General features: G+C 44.6%; 2 protein-coding genes across 3 annotated transcripts in view; both read left to right on the top strand.

Moving 5' to 3' along the window:
* The window catches only part of TM9SF3 (transmembrane 9 superfamily member 3), a 41,015-nt gene extending 35,625 nt beyond the window's left edge, over window positions 1-5,390 (top strand). Inside the window, exon 15 of the mRNA XM_005481297.4 lies at window positions 3,744-5,390. Within this exon, the coding sequence (XP_005481354.3) occupies window positions 3,744-3,811 (68 nt within the window). The 3' untranslated portion in view covers window positions 3,812-5,390. The remainder of the gene's footprint in view (window positions 1-3,743) is intronic.
* An 8,847-nt stretch (window positions 5,391-14,237) lies between these two features.
* Window positions 14,238-21,148, top strand: part of TLL2 (tolloid like 2) — an 82,205-nt gene continuing 75,294 nt past the window's right edge. For both annotated transcript variants that reach the window (XM_014275749.3, XM_074544862.1), the window contains exon 1: window positions 14,238-14,460. In XM_014275749.3, coding sequence (XP_014131224.3) covers window positions 14,310-14,460 — 151 coding nt within the window. In that variant the 5' untranslated portion in view covers window positions 14,238-14,309. The remainder of the gene's footprint in view (window positions 14,461-21,148) is intronic.

Below are 21,148 nucleotides of genomic sequence, written 5' to 3'. Positions count from 1 at the left end.
TTTGGTAAGTGATCTTAATTTAATACTTCTTAGCAGTGAATGAATAGTCCTATAGCTAGTGGGAAGATTTCTTAGAGTTATATTTGAGACACGAGATATCTTCTGTACTTCTTCTGTACTTCTTACTTCTGTAAAGTATGTATTTCTTGATATCTCAAAAGGGTGGGTAATACCACAATGCTTTATAAAAAGGGAAGGAAATTCATCATTTAACAGCTGAGTACCTGCTCCTCTTTTCTCTCATACAATGTAATTTTGCTTCATCAGGTTCTTGGCACATTACAAGACTTCCCTGCTGTTTCAGTAGTCTTGCAGCCATTTTTTTTTCTTTAATAGGCTTATACTTTTCAGCTCTAATGTTTTCTTTCAAAAGTGCTCAGGCCAGTATTGATTAAAATGTCTGTGATGCAGAAGCCAAACTTGTCCACCAGTTTCTGTAATTAAAATGTGTTTTAAAACACAAAAAAGGGAGATTGTCAAATTATTTCTTCTCATGGTAGGACACTATTTGATGGAATATTGATGTAAAATCCAAATTTTTTAAAACCAGAAATATTTCAGCACACTAAACTTTATTTCCACAACGCTATTGAAATTTCTTTTTGTCTTTTTAAATGTGTTGGGAGAGAAGCCGTGAGATTCCTTTTTACTGAGAAGTGCCATTTTCAGCATGTAGAGTGGAGAAGAAAAATCCCCTGTCAAAAAGCATTTGTGTAGGGAACTTGCAGCCATTGAGGTCTAACAAAAACATTTGTGTTAAAGAATTGTGCAGTGTGTGTGCTACTGCCTGTAGGTCTGTGAAAAGGGTGTGGAGCTGTTCTCTGGAGGCTCACAGGAGTGGGCGTGTTGGGCATCACAGTTGGATGTGGGATGAACTGGTTGGGGCCCAAAGCAGCCACAGGGAAACTCTCTGTAGGAATGGATCATCCAGCTCTGGGTTTAATGCCCTTGACAATGCCTGGTGAACTCAATCCCACATGTAGTGGGGTGCTTTGATCCACAAAGTTTGCTGCTCTCTGCAGAGCATCTCAGTTCTGGGACCGGACAGCAGGGAGCCCATGAGAATTTCCAAACCTTTTGAGCTCCTCATGTTTCCCTCTTAGTGGCAGAAAAGGTTAAGACTCATTTCCCAACTTAGTGGAATGCTTAGGGGCTACATAACATAGAAAGAACTCTTGCAATACCAAACTTCAGCATTTAAGTGTGCTTAAAGAGCTTTTTAAAAAAATTGGTGCTTACAAAGTCACAAGTATAGTAATTGGTTTGAAGTAATAGATGGGAATTATTCTCTTTTTGGTGCGTGGTTGTTCTTCCTTAGTATTTGGATTTTTCTGTTTATTTAAAAGCTTATTGTTCTGCTGAAATATGCTTGCAGTCTATTTCTGCTGAACCTAAATAGGCCATAACCAGGTTATAAATATAATCTGCTAAGGTGTTTAATAAACAAATAAAATGTTTCCCTTTACTATGTTTTTTTTTTTTATTCAGATGAGCCAGCTGCCTTGCATTTGACTTAGGAGGATGTTATTTAGTTCTCATTGCCCAGAGTTTTCTGCCTCCCTGCCCCATGTTTTATTCAATGCCTGTGAAGTAGCCTTGAGGCTTAACCCCTGCCTTGGGTATTGGCCATTAGTGGCCTTGCTGGCTAAGGCACCTCTCTGATTCAGAGTAGGTTATGATTTGTTTATGGGGATGACAGCTTGTGGTCTCATGTGACTGCTGCTCTCTGCTCCTCCCCCTCACTTCCACCTCATGCATTCTCTAGATCCCAAGTGAAGCACAGTTAATGCTTTGTTCTCTCAAATCTCTGTGATACCTGGCATCACATCACTAGAAGAACTCCTAAAGAACAAGTTCTGGAGTGTATCTCAGTTTAGCACTGGAAATGGGCATTGGATCTGTCGGCTGGGTTTGCTTTAACAGGAAAAGCCTGGTGAGTCTTAAAGCAGGAGTCCAGTGCCATTATTTTGTTCATTTACTTCATAAGACAGAAGATTAATTTCTTGACAAGCTGCAGAAAAGTCTGCACATGCTTCTGTATGACTCCAAGCTCTCATCACCTCTTCACAGCCTGCACTTGGATCTGTCCAAGTGCTGCACTGGTCTCTCCTTGAACAGTCAGGCCTTCCTTCTGCTTCATCCCCAGCTTGCTTGCAGGCAGCAACCTGATCTTGTGTGGGCTGTACTTGCTTTAATGGAACTCTGCTTTGCCCAGGTTAGTTGTTGCTGGCCAGTGGAATGGTTGCCATGATATTTATACAACTTGGAATGCAGTCCTGTACAGAAGCTGAATCCACAAGCTCCTTACTGCTCCAAAAATGCTGGAATGATTTATTGTTAGTTATTTAGTTTTGCTTTGTGCAGATTTCTTGATTGGGTATAAATATTGGGCTTTTGAGGGTCTAAAAATCAAAACTTTGTGGCAGCTTAATGGCTGACTTCATAAATTATCCCATCAGTCTCCAGGATTTAAAGAACTCTTCAGAACCTGAATAATTCCATAGTCAGCAATGCCAGCTGCAGGTCTGTACAGATTTAATATGTAAAGGCAAAACAACCACTTTATATTTTTACTGGAAAGTTTGGCTTTAAAACTTTAGCATGGGTTAGACTTCTATATTTAACATTTCTTCTGCAGTTCTGGTGCATCATAATTCACTGCAATGCTTTGTTCTGGGCTTTTCTTCATTTCTTCAAGGAAGGAAAAATATTTTTTCTCTTAAGAGTGTTCTTTACCAAGCATCCAAGCATTTAATGTTAGGAGTTCTCTGCAGTGATTTACAGACCCTGACTTCTCTATCCATTCTGTAAAATACAACTGTGTTGGCAGTCAGACAGCAGTTGTCTCTAATTCTTGCCTGATTTTCAACTTCACTTCAAACATGACAATCAGCCAAATTGACTTACTCTCATTTTGCTTGGAAGAGATGAAGACATTCCCTGCTGATGTTGTAAGACCACAGTATTTACTGAGCCTGGCAAACCTGAGGTTCTGGGTTTGACCAGGAGGGCTGCTGAATCTCTTTCTGAGAAGAGGCCTTAGTCCAGTGCATTTCTTTAATTTTTCTGGATGTCCTTAATACTGCAGTATTTTGGGTTTAGCATAAACTGTTGCCCCTATCAAAAACTCAGTGACCTGTTCTTTTATTACTGCTGTGACAATGCATGCTTTGCTCATGACTCTTACTAATTTGAAAACCACAGGTTGCAATTTCTTGAACTACTAACTGCTACTTGTTAATGTCTTTGTACAGACCTCCTTGGAGTGTAAGACTCCTGGGATGGGGATCTATTATTATTTGTGCTTTGTGGGAGGGAAGAAGCCATCTGCCAATAAAACAGTCATCCAGAAGGCATGTAACTTATAATAAAAACCTGCCCTCCCATCCACCTTCCCTGCAGAGTGGGTGATTGTATGTTTTTTACCCTCTGCTCAGAAAAAATGGACTTGGTTATTGGCAGCAGTAGGGGGGCTGCTATATTTATCAAGGCCAAGTGAGCATGGCCTCTTGGTAAGATGGCTTAATGGATTTGGATTGCTAGACAGGGCAAGTTCCTGTCAGCCTTTCAGGGGGAACATGGATAATTAGAGTTAGAGAACAAGTATTGCAGGTAAGAAGTTTCTGTGTGCAGAGTAAGTGCTTTGTGTGACTTTCTCTGTTGAAGTGTGCGTGGTTTATGCCGCTGGCTTGTTCTGATGATCAGCTCTCTAACACGTGGAATGTTTTTGGTTTCTTTTGCAGGAGCTATTGGTTACATGGGAACAAGTGCCTTTGTTCGTAAAATCTACACTAATGTGAAAATTGACTAAGGAAATAAGAAAATTGAACTATGGATCAGCTCCTGTTTTCCTGGGGATGAATTTGCACAGCAAAAAGCGCGAGAAGAGATTTGGGTTTTAACACTGGGCACTATATGGGTCTCCATTTCGTGGATGGCTTAAAGTAACATCTATTTCATTGATCCTAGGTTCTTACTGACTGCTTTCTCCAACTGTTCACAGCAAATGCTTGGATTATATGCAGTAGGCATTACTACAGTATGTGGCTAATCTTTCCCCCCCAAAAAACCAACATCAAAAAACAAAAACCTTGCTCATTAAAGATGAATAGACTAGCTCTCTTCAGTGAAGAGGACAAACAGTTTGTTTAAAGCATTTGTTCCATTCAATATAAAGAGGGAAACTTGGCTGCTAAAACTACTTGATTAGTAGTCTTCCTGGTACTCAACATTTCTAAATTATGTAAAAATGCTGTTCCAGAAAGATTACTCTTCTGATTTTTACTGCCATTGCCAGGATAGGAGGTATGTTTTGTATTTTCAACTCCAGGTGCTTTTTGGTTTATTTGCAATATCAACTACCCTACACTCATTTGTTAAAGAAATAATTTAAACATATATAAAACTCCCATATGCATGTAATATATCAGCTATTGCTCTAGTTGGACCAACTTCCCTTTATTTATCTTTAAAGTAATATCCAGCTACATCTTAAATCCATCCAAAGAAAATACAGTCTGAAGACGGGATGTGTTCTCTGCAATGCAATTTACTGTACAGTTAGAAAGCAAAATGTTAAATGAAGAGGATTGTTTGTTTTTTAATAAACACTCTGAGGTCTAGATTAAAACAAAACCAACGTTTTAACTGAATGTCTAAAGTGATTCTCCTTTTCTCCAAGTTAGTCTTGCATATTTTTTTTTGGGTTTGGGTTGAATGAAGATTTTCCTTTAGACATCATACAAGGGGTAATAAGTGTATATAACATTAAATAATGTAACTTAGGTGTAGATCCCAAATGTATTTGGATGTACAGATTTACTACAGAGTACTTTTTCTGATGATTCGGTGTAAAAATGTGTGAATTCGGGTGGCTTTTTACATCTTGCCTGCCATTGCATGAAAAGTTGGGGTTTCTTCACAATGTGTGTATGTCATGCTTTTCTGTTCTGTTTCTCAAGCTCTTACAGGAATTAAATTTGTAATTTAGAACATTTTAATTTTTGTTAATCCTGTCTGAACACTTGTAACATCAAAAGCACAGTTGGCTTTAGAGTGTTCAGAAAACTAAAATAAACTTTTCAGACAAAATGTTTTGATTGTGAAAATAGATGAGTTTGCAATGGAGAATGTTTGAAAAGGCAATACTGCTGAGCACCAGTTTCTGTATACAATGTTAGCGTGGTTTTCATCTATCAATCCCCCTTGCTTTGAATTCAGAATTTGCTTACAACTGTATTGTACAATACAACTCTAAAGTGAGTGACCAACCCAAAAAGATTCTTCTTGGCTGTGGCAAAGTGTTTTGTGATCCAGCCAGTGTACTGGGAAAAGTGGGGGTAAGTGTGGACTGAAATAAATGGGCAAATAAAGGTTAAGTCTTTCTAAGATGACTGTTAATTATGCACTGTATTTACTTAGAAATATCCCAAATGTGTTTGTGACAGATTTGAGAGCCACTGGGCTTGATTTTTTCATGGGATTTTTTTAGATATCTGCCATGTAGGAATGTTCTCATCAATGTGGCTATCTGAAATAGAGCACCTGCCATGTAAAAGGAAACTCCCTGAATTTAAAAAATGAGCCAAATATTTGTATTGATTAGCACTGTACTGTTTCAATATAAAAAGTACAGATAATGCAGTAGCCACAATGAGAAACATCCGTATTTAGCTTGGTGAACTGTACAGGTGGGTAATAGAGGGAAGCAGTGCATCCTTGCTGCATATGGCTTCTGAAAAGTATTTGAGCTTTTAGCTCTGATTTCCCTGGCCAATTTTAACTAATCTGTCAGAAAATAATTAAGTTTTGCTTCAAGTGAATCATTGGTGTCTGTAGGTGAACACTCTGCTGCACAGCAGAATAATTTTTTGTCTGTTTTGTTTTGAAGTACAGGCCAGTTTTAACATGAGCTTATAAACTGGGTCAACAGTTAGTTCATCTTTCTTCCAAAACATGGAGACTTTAAGCAAAGAATGGATTTTGTACTAGCACTTGCTGTGGGAAGCCCTCTTCCTTCTAAATCTGAAGTGAGAAGCCATTTTCTCCATATAATAAATACATTAAGTACTCTGCCAAGATAAAAGTTTTTTTAAAGGGAATGTTATGATAATGGGTCTGGTTCTCTGTTTAGAGCCCTGCTATGTGATTAGTCTATCAGAAACTTCACTAAACCATTTGTGAATTTCATTTAATCGCTTTTTAATGCCACAGGATGGTGGGTTGCCTACTTGCTTTTTCTATCCTCTGGTATTACTGGCTTTTGCATATCCAGACAGGATTGTATATCTTCTAAAGTGACATTGGAAAGATACTTACTGCACAGGCATTGCTTTTGTTTCTGCAAGCAGGTTCCTCTGGAGAAGTACTGTGTTTAAATAATTGACATTTTTATACAGCCAGCCTAGCACGTAAGTTGGGAGTTTGCTTTGTTTTCTCCCTTTTGGTTTCTGAAGGAGTGCAAAATGTGACCAGTTTTCAAAAGCTTGTCTTTATGGTTGCTGTTTGGGGCAAGGCTGTTTGCTCCCCTTCCTCCTCCTTGCCCTCCTCCCCAAAAATGTGGGTATAGCTTGAACCATCTTGCTTAATAGAAATTGGAAGCTCTCTGCTTAGATGATGTAGTCCTTCCTCTTTTATGGAAGAAATAAAGATCTTACAGACAATACTCCTCTTACCATGGTTGTTTCTTAAGAGTTTCTGGTCCTTGAATTCAGGCTTTTTGATAACTCTTGAGTTGGCTGCTCAGTGCTTTTCTTCCCATTTCTTGGTACAGGTGCCAGGGATTTGGGTAACTAGTTGCATAAGCAATAGCCAGTCTTGACCAAATGTTTTAGGTAAATATAATTGGAAATATTTTCAGGTGAGGCAGAGTGCAACCTAGAAAGTGCCTCTTGTAATTCATATATGAAAATATATGAATGCTGGATTGGAGAGGATGGACACTGTAAATAATCATTACGCTCTTTTTGATGTCTGAATGTTTTGAAGCCACAGTGTCTATTAATTCCTCTCCAAAATTACATTCCAAAGTGTATAAAGGGCACAAAAATTGTTTTTTGTAGAATAGTCCTAGGTGTATTTATTTTAAACAAGTTTCAGGTTAAAAAACAAACCCAAAACACTAAAACAGCAGAAGTGATAGCACATTCTTATCACTATCATTACTGCAGAGCTAACACAAATGAGAAAGTTAGGTTTTGCTCTAACTTCAACATCACCAGTGTCCAGCCAGATTTGCCCAAGGGAGTGTATATGCACAGTTTCACTGAAGACAGCAAAATTCTGCAACTGTGGGTGCTTCAGGAATTTCTCCACTGCAATGTGTCCGGAAGGCATCAGCTCAGGAGAAGACAAGTCTCCTCCAGTCTGTGGATGAGTAAACTGAATGGTTGGAGCTGGAGTTTAGGGCTCCTGTTTTCTTGAATGAATTCTTGACTCTGCAGCTTATGGTTCATTTCAAATCTGTTGGAACTGTAGATTGATGAAAATTCCAGTTTGGGATCCCTTGGATCTTTTCCGGGTTAATGCTCTATGGCAGAGTAGCCCTGCAATAGCTGTTAGCACTGCTGCCATCCAAGGTCAGGGTCTCATACCAGGGTTAGCCCTGAACAGAAGCCCCTGCTCTTGTTGGACTGTTGGAATAAAGCCACACTTGAAAGTGTTGGAGCAGTGTTGGAGCAGTTAATGACTTGCATTCTTGGGAGCATCATAGCTCATTTAAAAAATAAAGTTTTGGTGCCATTTGTTTTCCAAAGCCTTTCAAGGGAACATTTTCATTCTGCTAAATGGCATCAGTGAGAAAATTCTCAAAAATTGCAGAGGAGACATCTGCATGTGCATTCTGCAAGTAGTGTGCTTTTATCCAAGAGTGTGTTTTCAGTTCAGGAAAGGAGTTCTTCCTTACTTTCAGTATTTTCATTCAATGGTTCTGAATTTTTTCTTCCAATTTTGGGAGTTTGGGTTGTAGGGGGAAACTGTAAAGATTATGGGAGGACCCATGAATCTGGCAGGCTTTGTGTAGTTCTTGGAGAGAATCACTTTAAAGGGCAGGAATTCATTTAGGAGAAGGATAAGAAAATGGCTTTTTTATCTGGTGGAGTAACCTATTTTAAAAGCATAAAGATATGCTGCTAACAATGTCATTGCCCCCAGCCCTGTACCAGTTAGAGTGTTCTTATTTTCATCAGTCTATTTGCCAACAGTGCAATGCTTTTGCAAAAAAACAAGGAGTCATCTGCTGTGAACTAGGGGGTGATATTGCCTGGTACCAGCATTTTTGCCTTATTGATGTATTGATTTTCTCGCCAGCTCTTAATAATACAATGCAGAACAACTTGTCAAATTTCTCTGGAGGTCCTACCATGCTGAGGCTTGTTTGGTTGTGAAAACCAAACCCATTTGAACTTTCTTTACATTCTACACAGATCTCCTTCAGGACCATGGGCTTGGAGCATTCCAAAGCATTCCTTCACAAGCTTGTGCTTATCCTTCAGCTGGAATTGGATGACTACAGCATTCCAGAAGACACATGTATTTGTAGGATTGGGAGTTTATGTACAATTAACAAAATATCTATTTTTACTAAACTGTTATTTTAGGATTCTCCTAATACTGTGAGGTGTGCTTACCCATATGATGCAAGGGTTACCTAGATAGATTCCAGCTTGGACCTAAGTCCCAAAAACTGGAAATGCTGGATCTGGGTGAGAAAGGCCAGTCTCCAGCAGTTCTGTGTAGCAAGCTGCTCAACCTGGAAAAAGGCGCTGCAGTTAGACACCACACAGTGAATTTATTTTTTTCCTGAACCCTGTGTGTCACAAGCTTTTATTTGGTTTCTGAAATGTTTTGAGAGCTGTAGTAACTTTTTCTGAGCAGCTTCGAAACAGGGCTGAGAACATCATATGAGGCTGAATTCAAGGTAGCTTTTGTGGCTGCTCGCTCTCATTTTTGAAAGGTTTGTATCAGGAAATTCAGATTTAGAGCACTAAGCAAGGTACAGTGGTTTTCTCTGCTGCTAGATATGTAATTTTTTGGATTTCAATTTATGCTGTTTTTAAATTCTGAATAATTTGTCTTATCACTTTATTGGGCTGAGAAAAGTGGATTATGTAATTAACTTAGTGTGAGGCTTCTCTTGCTCTGCTACACAGGAGTCACTACAAGACTGGGGTGGAAATATTCACCTTATTTTGTTAATGCCTGACCAGACATTAGCAGGTGAATAGTGAACATTACCTACTGTTTGCTTTAAAAAGATGTGACAGTTTTAGAGTCAGGCACCCATTTACTTGCAAGAATTGAAGACCTGTATAATAAAATGTTGAAGAAATACCGTTAAGTTCTGCATTTGGATTCTGCAGAATCATTTTGAGTAATTTTAATTGGCAAGATAAAAGGTGATTTTCGTTAAGAATTTTTTTTCTGTTTATCTCACTACCAGAAAGTGATCAAACACTCATTTTTGTCTGAAGCTGAAATTACCATAATTTTTAATTATGTGTATAGCAAAATAAATAATGAAAAAGGAAATTACTGTTCCTGGTTTTAGTGATCCAAAGAGTGACCTGTAAGATGAACCTATTTTAAGGTGTTGCTTACCTAAGAAGATGAATACCTGCATGTTCTCTGTCTGTGGTTTTGATGAAGATGTTACTATAGTTATTCTCTGTACAGAAATCCTGCGCAGAAGCTGTAACTGGGAAAATTCTCTAAGGCAATTTTTGATGGAGCAACATCTTCTGTGAGAGATTCATTAAATTCTACCCACTTGTCAAGCAGCCTTAACTCAGGTAGCATATGGTCCAGCCTCTGTAAAGGATGCCTGCCTGTGAGCAGGGAAATGCAATTATCCCATCATGTAACAGAGGATTGGAGATATGTTTATACTTTCCCAGATTTATTCATCTGCATAAAGAGGAGGGGAAAAAAAAAAAAAAAAGAACTTTTCCTATGGCAAAAAGCACTTTGGTAAAACCAATGGATTCAGATCTTCAAAATTTTAACAGCAGATGCTTTTCCAAAGATGTTCCCATGCCCTTCTTCTTAACCTTGCAGCAGAGATCACCAAAACCACCGGCTTTGCTCAATGCTTCCCAAGCATAACTGACTTCCGTATGAACCCTGAAAATGGATTTTAAGTGAAGTAATGAAACATCAGTTTGACATGCCTCCGTTTGGGAGACAGTGGTCAAGCCAAAATTCATGCTTCCAGATAAGAGAGATTTCTCTCCCTGCCTCCCACAGCTTGTCCCTACACAACTCAAAATTACTCCATTAGCATATTGGTTTTTCTCACATAGTTCAAGGATTGCATTAATGATGGGAAAAATGTTTGGTGCTTTTTTTATGTGGGGTGACTTCAAATCCTTCCTGCTGCTACTTTGGTGAACAAAAAGGAATTTTCTAACCATGGCTTACTTCTAGTTTCTCTAAGTGTCACTGCCTGTTATGACAAGGCTGTTGTTAATTATACTTTAAGTTGTTAATGTACAGGTGAATGTGCTTGTGACTGCAGTGATCTCTCTACAGTGGATTTCAGAACCCCTGGGACATTTAAGCATGTATGTGTCAGCATCTTGAAAGATTCCTTTTAGGCAGCAAATAATTTAACCTTATGCAGGTATTTCCTGGGTGGTAAGGCAATAAACTTGATAAAACATTTGCCCACCCCCAATCTACTGCACAAGAAACTAAAATGGGTGATGGAAGGAAGAGAGAGCAGGGGTTGACCCTTACTTTATCACCTGGATTTGTCTGTGACTGCTCAGGGAAGAAGGGAAGTCCCAAGAGTGGTCAGCTCTAGGAGTGATAAGGAGTGTGAGAGCAATAGACTGCTAGATATAAACAGTCAGAGGAAAAGGGAATTGGAGAAGTGAGGTTTTGTCAGGGTAGGAAGCCTGCAATGGTTCTAGGAGTAAATGAGCCTCTGCTAGAAGGGGTGAAGCAAAGGGAGGGTGATGGTTCTGCAGAGGGCCCCGTGGTGCAGCTCACTGGGCTACACCTGCAGCAGGAGTTCTTTCCTACCATGAGAAGCAATGAAAGAATCTAAAGGAGAAGTGAGGGGCACTAAAAATGCAGAGGGAAGAAGAGTTCTGGGTTCAGAGTCCTGCTCCGTCTCTCCAGGACTCTATCTGCCCTTGCATTGGTGTTGCAAACACCTTGGTGTGTTTGTTTTTTGGTAGACTGGGCAGCAGCTGTTGGATCAGCAGTGGGACAGGCTCCAAGGGAGTGGTGCCTCAGACACTTTGTTAGAATTGGTGGACCCCAAGTGCTGGCAAGAGGGAAGAAGCAGGTCTTGTGGAAGACCTAGCAAACTTTGTGTGTGTTTTGGCCTCAGGACATATTGTGTGCAGGGATATTCCATTAGCACTAAGTAGCTCACACATAGCTTTGCTCATGGGTGCTATTCAGAAAGAGCTGTGTGCATTCTTGCTCAGCGAGGCTTGAAAGGACAGTGGATTTTGTATGTGTGTGTTGGGCAGGAGAGGGTTCTGCAAAGGAAAAGACTGCCTTTGACAGCAATGGATATGGATTGTTTTCTTTCCAGATAATTAACTGTTGGTGTCACGAGTTTCTCTGCTGCTGTGAGACTTCACTGACTTTTAACAGCTCAGATGAGAAAGATCCTTTCACAGGACTGTGTTCCTTAGTTGCACTGATGTGACCCTGCCAATCAAGATGACATGAGCTGATCTCCTAAACACCTGGTGTAGTGTACCTGGAGCAGTCATTGCTCTGGGTACACTTCCTTGGCTGCCAGTTGCAAAGTTCCAGGATTGTTACTGAGAACTATTTCTGGAAGGTTTGAACAGTTCTCATGTTAGAGACTTCCAGAGTTTCTTGTAGTAGGGCAATGTTACTTTTTGTGTGTGGATAATAGTGATAGACTCCTCTGAACTCCCTCACAGACTCACTCTAATTGCACAATTAAGGATCCATATTTTAATTTGCTCTCTTCCTCCTTCAAAGCTGTAGGATGTCCTCCATCCATCCATCCATCCACATCTATAATGGAGGTTCTGTGTGCAGAAGGGGTCAGGCTCCCCAGTGTAAACTGTCATGCTGGAAGAGCTTAACAAGCAGTTTCCACGTGGTCAAATGACTGTTCTTAGTGGGTGACAGCCCAGCTTTCCACAGGGATGACAAGGGTCCATGATCCTGATCAGTGAAGATGTTGACCACCCTTACAAGGTTCAAGCTTTTGTTTTCCGGCTTCCCATAGTGTCAGAAAGTTTTATTGCCAGGCTTTGTGCCGAGAGAAAAGAGCAGCTAGTGCTCATCCCACTGGGAGTTCTGAAGCACTGAGAGGTGATCAGCTTTTCTTTTAAAGATTTTTTTCTTAAAAATAACCATTAGACTGCTCTTCCACCTGACAAAATCAGAGAAAGTAGCAACCTAATACAGAAAAAGAAAAAGTAGATAGTGTGTAAATGGGCAGTATAAAACTCAGGAAATGGATAAAGTTACCTTACTAAGTTTAGTCTTGATGGCTGTTAGTCTACACTCTTCAAAAACCTACAATGATGGAAACTCCCTGGTTCTTTGTGGAGGGATAGAATGTAAGAAAATAGTGCAGAAGGCAGTCTCACACCTGAGGAGTTGCAGCTGTACCAATCACCAAAGATTAGGAGCAGCCCTGCCCTTAGTAAGCCACAGCTGTGTCCAATAAGAAGACGAGTGCTACAAAAGAGTGGGTGAGCTAGGTGAGGAGAGGGCTGGAGTTTATTGGCTGTGCTGTGAGGAGCTGCCCATGAGAAGTCACCGAGAAGGAATGGGAGCTTTGCAATATGATGACAATAGTTCTTCATGGCAATCTGCTCCAGAACTTTCCTGTTTCACTGCTAGAAAGCTTGCCTGAAACCTAGATCATCCTTGGTTCATTGAACACTAGCTGTAAGAAACTGCTGTATGTTTGAGTAGCAGAGCTGTTCACCACTCATGTTAGAGTTTGATGCAGCCTTTTTGGCTTCTGTGAAGGTTTGAAGACAATTTTAAATATTAAATGAGTGGCGGGGACAAGAGTCAGGAGCAGTTTGCAGTAGACTGCGTTGCTGCTGAGGAGATGCCAGAATCACGTTGTGCCCTTTTGTGCTGAGTTATCATTCATTGCTGTAGGCTGCAAGAGAGAAGGGACAAATTTATGGATGGCAAATGATTATCTGTCTGAGTGAAGGGAGGGCTTGGAGCCTGTGCTGTATTGGGAAATGCTGCTTGACAATCCTGCGGTGGGAGCTGGGAAGTACACAGCTGAAGGAGCAGTTTTGGCACCAGGAGACTGTGTATACACGTTCACCCCACTGAACTTGTACCCTTGTGAGCTGTCCCCTGCTCACGGGGATGCCAGCTGAGCCCTCTCTGCCTAATGCTGTGTCTGCTCAGCAGCACGAGCACTGGGGACCACCTGGAAATATTGCTGCAGCCTCAGCCTAGCATCTTGCCAGCCCAGAGGCTGTGCCAGGCAGTGTTGAATTCACGTGGAACCCCCTGGCTGGCCTTTGTGAGATTATCTGTAAGATGATTCAGCACCCAGTGAGATGGCTGGGCTTTGGGTCTCTGCCCTTTCCCTGTCACTGTGCAGAGTCACCGTGCCTGTGTGATCTACCTCCATCACAAGCCAGCAGCCCTAAAAGTATGATGTTTTCCAGTGATCCCATGCTGTGCTGTTAGAGCTGTCCAAGATACTGTACAGGCTCCGACAGCCACTAGATCAGATACCAAGGTGTAGATTTTGAAGCAATTGAGCATCTTGCACGTGATCCATCTTCCTGATTTCCCAGGCTTTGTAGTATATGGATTATCCCAAAGCCCAAATTAATAGTGTAACAGCCTAATTGCCTGTGAAAAGCAGGTGAGAGGACACATCTTGATGATTAGTCCTATCTTTCTTAATTTCTCCCATTCTTTAGTTTGGAGTGATTTTTTTTCTTCCCCACCGTTCTCCATCCACGGTGTAACAACTCCACTTACACGGGGGTTACAAGGCTGCCACGTGAAACGTTGATTCTCCCGGCGGCGGACGGGCTAATTCTCTTTGGCTGCCCCTGAAGTTACCGCCTGAGGGAAAGTAATACGAGATAACGCTAGTAGTATCTAAGGGCACTATTAGTAATTCCCGGTGTTTGGAGCGCCTTATCGCCGCCGTCGGGCTCCGGTTCCGAGCGCGGCGGGAGGGGGCGGGGCCGAGGCGCGGGCGCGGCGCTGATTGGCCGCTGGCGCGGTGAGTGGCAGCGGCGGCGCCCCCCGCGGCCGCGGGCCCGCTGTGGGCGCGCAGTGCCCGCACCCCGGGCAGCCGCGCCGCCCGCTCCGCCGCCATGGGCCGCGGGGCCGCCCCGCTCCGCCGCCTGCTGCTCTCCCTGCTGCTGCTGCCTGCCGCGGGCTCGGGCGCACCCGCAGCCTCCTTCACGCTGGGGGAACCGGAGACGGCGGAGGAGCTGATGGAGTACCGCGACCCTTGCAAAGCCGGTAGGGAAGCGGGCTGGCTGCAACTCTGGGAGAAGTTTGGAAACGCGGCGACGGCGGACAGGTGTCCCTGCGAGGCGCTCCGCGGTGCCTCGGCTCCGCCCGGCCGAACCGTGCCCAGGCTCACCTGGCGGCGGGAGCCCCCCGGGCCGGCCGGGAGCGTCCGCGGCATCCCGGTGCCTTCCCGGAGCCCGCGGGCTGCCCCGCTGTCCCCGGCCGCCGCCGCGGGAGGGTTCGGCTGCCTCCCGCCTGCGCCCCGCTGCCCGGGGGCTGTACCCCGGTGGGAGGCTGTGCCGGGCTGTTTTTGTAAATGGCCTCACAGACCCGCGCCGCTGCCCCACCTGTGCCGCTCCCTCCCGCGAGAGATTCCCTCTGCAAAGCCAGGGAAACCCGCCCGTGCTTCGCGTTTTGGGGTGGGGGGGTTCTCCCCCCGCGCCCTCAACCGTTTTGGCTTTTTCTGTGCATTTCCATTGCCTTTTGGCCGCTGTTCGAACTTGCCCCGAGCTCTGTCCGGCCCGAAGTTGCGGTGCGTGCCCCGGGGCGGTGCGGGGCTCCCGGAGCGGTGCGGAGCCGGCGCGCCCCGCCTCGCCCCCAGCCCGGCCCGCCGGGGCAGCCCGGTACTCCGCAGCTGCCTGGGTGCCGCTCAGCACATCCTCTCCCGGCAGCCTCCAGCTGCTCCCTCCGTCCCTTTCTTGGAGTTGTTCGTTCCCTTGACAGACTGCACTCTGCTGGTTCTGAGCTCGTTGCTTTTAATCTGAGTTCTGAAAGAGCTGCTATCGTCCCTAATGTTGCATTGCCTTAATTTAAAGAGAATTTGGACTTAGATTTACTTTTTGGAAAACCAGGAGGTTCTCTTGATGTGAGTGTAACTCGTTTTGGTTCTAGCTATTGGAGAATGTTGTAGTCTTGTGAATTGCTTCTCTGCTGAGAAATGGACAACTGATACCTTGTTAGTTGTGTTACATTTACAGATAATTTTGTGTGAAGTCCTGTTTTCTTAATACTGTAGGAGTTGAAAAAAAAAAAAGGTGTTTCTTTGTGGGTGGTGTTCTTGCTCTCTTGAGTCGGGGCTTTGCCCTGAATGTGCTCCTGGCTGTTACTCAGTGTCTCTCGGTGATAGCTTCTCCTGTTATCAGCTCTCTCCTGCCTGCTGTTGCGCTGCTTGCAGCCGTATCTGCTCACATAGACCAGCTCTGTCAGTGTAATGTCTTCCAGAGCTTCTCTGCCTGGTACAGCAAGTTTAGCTGGCTTTGTATGTAGGCTGAGTGTGGTGGGTTTCCTTCCAAAATTCAGCTCAGTCCTCTCCAGAGAGTATTTTTTGCACAAAACACTCCCTTGATCAGCAAGTCATCTGTCATTTGATATATAGTTTGGTGTGTGTGTGGAGGTTAATTCTTTGTAATGAATATGGGATCCAGCCCAAATATGCTTTACTGTATTTGTGTCTGTTTCCAAATGGTAATGAATTGATCTCTCTTGCTGCTGAAACTAGTTGTGAGTGACGCAGCTATGGTTTAGACTTGGAGAGCTACAGGTACAGTGCTTCAGCCTTCCCATCTGAAAATGTATTATCCTTGCTTTCTCCTCAAAACTATACCATCATCTCTGTTGCCTCAGCTGCCCTTGTGACTGCCGGGTGCTGATGTCAGATCAAGTACATGGAGGATGAGGAATTCTCCTTTAAGGACCACACAGAGAGCATTTACTTTGACTTTTTTACATCTAACAGGGAACCTGCAGCACAAAAGGGAGAAAAAGTATTTCAGCAGCCTTCCCTTTGCCTGCCTTCATTGCAGGACCTTTTAGTTTTTCCTCCTGCAGTCCCCTAATTTCCCAAGTTCTCCCCCTCTCACTTCTGCATGCACACAGAAAAAGCCCTGGATTGCCAAGGACAGCCTCCCTTCATTTACATCAGCACCTCTTCTTGTGGTGGTCAGAAAAACTTTGTGTGTGTTATTCCTGTTAATTCAATTCAGGCAGGATCAATCACAGAAATTATCTTTATTTTCTGACTTCTCAGTGTTTGCCTTTTATGCTTTTCCAATGTCTTCTTCCCAATAGAAAGGGAGGAGTGAACGAGGCCTGTGGAGGTCACACAGGTGGTTCCTTTTCCTCCCGGGGCAGGCTGGTGTTTCTGGCGGTGCTGGCACGCAGCTGCCTGTGCTGGGGGCTGGCCCAGCCCTGCTCTGGCTTCCTGACCCGAGGCTGCAGTTGAGTTTGCCTTGCTCACCAGTGTGTGCATGTGTGGAGGGCAGTACTGTGCCTTCTGCTGTGCTGCAGCCTCCTGCTCTGGTGAGCACCATCTCTGGCTTTCTCAAGTTTCACTCTTGTGTTCTGTAGAAGAAAGAGACTGGTTCTTTCAGTGTGTCCTGGCTGGCTGTATTTCCAGGCTCTCTGATCCAGTTTCTGTTCATGTGGCTGTGTCCACCTAAAGTGCAGAGCACTTAGAGAGCAGGACACTCCTTTCATGCTGTGTACCTCTCTGTGTGCTGGATAGTTCCAGTTTTTAAAGTTACCCCAAGACAAACCAAACAAGGTATGTACCACAAGGATCTGTGTTAGACCCTGCCTTGCATTCACAGCCTTTTCCTATTCCTGGCCTGGACTCTCAGCACCTTGTGGAGCTGGGCAGGTGCTCTTGCTGCAGACACCCTCTCAAAGGGTTAGCTGAGCTGAGAGTGATAAGTGATCTATTTCTATTAGTGAAATGAGGTGAAGGCACCATTAATAGGATTGTCTGTCTAATAGGGCCTGTCTGGGCTGTATGGGAATGCCTGTATGGGAAGCGTATCCCACTCTGTTCCCTGGTGAACTGCAGCAGTGACAAATCTCCTTAAGTTCCTCAGGCCTGAGCTCCTCCACTCGTGGGACAGTGTTGGGATCTGTCAGGAAGCATGACTGGAGAGGGCAGTGGCTGCTGTGAAGTGCTCAGGTGTCTGGTATGTTTTGCAAGGGGAAACAGAGACTTGTGAGACTTGTGGTGATGCTTCCATCACTGCTGCAGGCACAGGTTCCTGTGCACGCTCCTGTGGCTGCAGATTGTGTGCAGGCTCTTAGCCTGCGGTGAAGACAAGCTGCTGCTTCTCTTGCATGATTTACAAAGCTGCTAGAACTACAGTGCTTTACCTATTTCTTTTTATTTATTATCTTCTTTTATTTTTTCTAATTTCCTATGGGCTGATGGCTGTGGCCCAGAAGCTGTTATAGATTTTAATCGGGCAGGTTACAATGTAAAGCTTGGCAGCTCCTCACCCCTGCAGCTCTTGCCCTGAGGTTGAGTGCAGGCTGTCCATGGTTGTTTTGCTGGACTGGGAGTGGAAACATGCTCCTGGCACAGGCTCCTCTCTGTTGCATTAGTGGAGGATGTAATAATCTCCTGTGCAGGGCAGTAACATCCCAGAGCACTGCAACCACTGAGCTACTGGTGCCAGCACATGCTGGGCTCAGATGATGGACCAGAACTCTACTCTTAACTTCACCATCCAGGATTTTCTTTTCCTCATGGGACTGCTCTCCTGCCTCTTTGTAAGACAGAAGGAAACAAGGAGCTGCCTGAGCGGCTGATCCAGGGGCAGCTGAGGCAGCCCTGCACTGTCAGGTTGAGCTGCCAGGGAAGGTGGCAGTGCTGGCTCTGTGGGGTGGATTTTGCTGAGTGTTGTAGCAGCTCACTGGAGCCTTTCAAAGGGGACAGTACAAAGGTTCCTGCCCAGAACTGCTCTGTAATAGATGGGACACTGTCATGAGCCTCACGTGCGCTTTGGATGGATCTGCTGCTCAGAGGATGCAGTTAAGGACACCCAGGCCAGTGTGCTGTGAGTGAGGCTGTATGACAGGCAGGCAGCAGGAGGAACCGTGGATGCCTTCTAAACAAAACAAGCATGTCCTTCTGAGACTCCTCAGACAAACTGGAACCAAAGGAATTAAATAGCCTGAAATTTGTTCTGGTGGTTATTTGGGTGCAAGCTTGTACAAACCTTAATTTGAGGTGAAGAGCAGAATCTGTGAGGTTCAAAGTGACCTCTGGGGATAATCCAACTTATGTCAACAAGGGGAGGTGGGTGTAAATAGGGAGGGAGAGCTGGGCACTGAATAATTTGTCCTCTGGATGTTTACAGGCTTGATGATCTGTTTCTTCCAGCTCAGACCTGCCATGAGGCTCTTTTCCACTCGCCAGGTGGGCAGAAAAAGCTGCAGTTTGGTTTCACCATCTTGATTCCTGGGTACTTCAGCTCCTAACATGGTACTCCCTGCCTTTGGTGAGCTGCAAGTGCAATAGTTCATCCTCCAGGGAGGCTGTTCTGTGCTGGATCCTGTTTCTGTCTGCCCTGCCCAGCTCACCCTGGTGTGACATGTCCTGGCTCCAGGCTGGCCAAGGCTGGACTCCAGGCCCAAGGCAGTTCCTCAGTGCAGGTGTCTGCATGAGGGATTGGCAGAGCTGCCTGCCCAGCCATGTGCTCCTGAGCTCCTGCTGCCTCCTGTGTCTCAGGAGTCCTTCAGGGGTGTTTGTGTGGCTGAGGAGAGCTGGACCAAGGAGCAGCTGCCTGTAGGTACAGATCAGCCTTGCATCCAAGCTCAGCTTCTTTCCATGAGACTCGGATCTCTCCATGGCTTTTGCTCTGGGCCATTGCTTGCAGTGCTCTGAGCAGAGCCTGGCCTGGGGAGGCTGCAAAACAGAGCAGGGCTCTGGCAGGGAGATAATTCACTTTCTAGGTGCTATTTCCCATGGATTTTGTGGAGTTCTCAGGATATGAGCTCAAAAGGGGAAGAACTGGGGCAAGAGGTGTGAAGGGGCATCAGCTGAGCAGCAATTCTGTATCTCCTGTTTCTTTATCACTAGAAAAGTTATTAGAGAAGCAGTTTGGCAATGATAGATCATTTTTTCCTGCAACCCAAGGCTCCTTCAAGTGTGGATGCTGCTTGTCTATCACAGGATGCTGCTGTGAATCCTTGTTCCTGCTCCACTTGCTGATTTGATCCACTAACTTCTAAATGCCCCATGTATTTAGAGTTCTCACTCCCAGTGCTGTCATGAGAGCTGTAAATTGTGCTTCATTGTTGTTCTGTTCCTCACAGCTCTTCCTCTGTAAAGGCACAGTGCCTTTTGTTCTGGAGACTGCACATTTCATTTGGGCTGTGGTGCAAACATCTGAAGTCAGGTGCAGACATTTCTGTGGGCAGCTGAGGAATTTGCTCTTAGGAACTGAAAGCCTTGAGGGGATAATCAAATGAGAAAGGGGAGACAGCATCTGTACAGCCTGGGTCATTTTAATGTTGCTTGGGTTTTGAGTGGGATGCAGATGCTGTTATCCTGGCTGGAAGTGTGGACCCACCATGTTAGCAGGGCAACCAGAAAGCTCTTTGCAGGCTGTGCTAGGGATCCAGCCCACTCACTTCTTGACAAGAGCTCTCCTGCAATCTTGCAAGTGGTCTCATTTAGTTTGGCCGTGGTGGGAGGACTGGCACAGTGTGTGCCAACCTGTCCTTTGCTTGGGAATCACAGAATCCTATGAAAAGATCTCATTTCCACCTTACAGGTTTTCTGTACAGCTTTGAAGCCTCTGGGCTTGTGTGGAAGGTGGCAGTGCAGCTGTGGTGAAGGTACCAGAGCTCTGGTGTGGGGTCTGAGTTGCAGAAGAGAGTGGGAGCCATGTGCTTACCCAGGGCAGTCCCTGGGGGTGGCAGGGCTGGGTCCGACTCCCGCTCTCCTGGCTTTGGAAGGTATTTGGCCTTCCAGAAAAGGGAAATTCCTTCTTTTGCTCCCAGTGCTTATAGGAAGGCTTTGAGAGAAGGGTCTGGGACATGACCCAGTCTGTGGAATCTTCAGTGCTGAGCTGATGGAAACTTCTACTGAGGAAGGAGAGAGCTCTCACTGGCAATCATTCCCTCTGCATTTTTCCCCTGGTTCATTGCAGGAAGGGTTAAATACTCAAGGAGGAAATTGACTCTTTTTGGGTGGTCTGGGAAAGAATGAGACCAGACTGCTCAGCCTTTAATTTACCTGCTTTGGGGAGATGACAGCACTTACAGAACGGAAAGCAGGTGGGTGAAAACTACTGGGGTCAGTCCTCAGTGATGCAGCTGTTTGCCACTGGGTAAGTGTTTTGCAACAAGGTAGAGCTGCAGCAGAAGTTTCCTCCTCAAAGGGAAGGTTTAAGGTGACTTTGATTATAATCCTAGCTGAGCACAAGCTAATGGCTCTGGCTTAAAGAAATAATAACCAGCAACCCTTTTATTGCACCTGAGATTCCTCAGTAGGGAAGTCAATGGCCTGGGGAACTGGAGAGCAAAACCTTGTGATCACTGCAACCTGAGATCTGGGTCTGAAGTCCTTCCATTGTTTACCTGTCTTCTTGGGATCTGACTAAATAATGCCCGATCTTTGGCACTTCTTGGGGTGTGTTGGATCTGCTTGGCCTGTAGATGTAATCCTCTGTTCTACACCAACACGTTGGGATTTAGCAATGGACGGGACAAAAATGGGCAAATTTAGGACGGAGGACATTTTCCCCCTTAAAAAAGCCTGGTAGGGTGGGGAAGAGGTGCTTGCAGTTGTCATGGATACTTCTCCAGAGCTTTTATTGAGCTTCCTAGTCTGGGTGCAGTTCACAGGTGTCTGCCCTCAACCACAGCCTGCACAGGTGGGATCAAGGAACGCTGCTTGTTCTTCAGCTGTTCTGTAGCATAAGATTAG

This window comes from Zonotrichia albicollis, chromosome 7 (assembly GCF_047830755.1).
Source record: "Zonotrichia albicollis isolate bZonAlb1 chromosome 7, bZonAlb1.hap1, whole genome shotgun sequence".
Lineage (NCBI taxonomy): Eukaryota > Metazoa > Chordata > Aves > Passeriformes > Passerellidae > Zonotrichia > Zonotrichia albicollis.
Note: the sequence above shows the minus strand (reverse complement) of the source record. Positions and strands in the feature narration are given on the sequence as shown.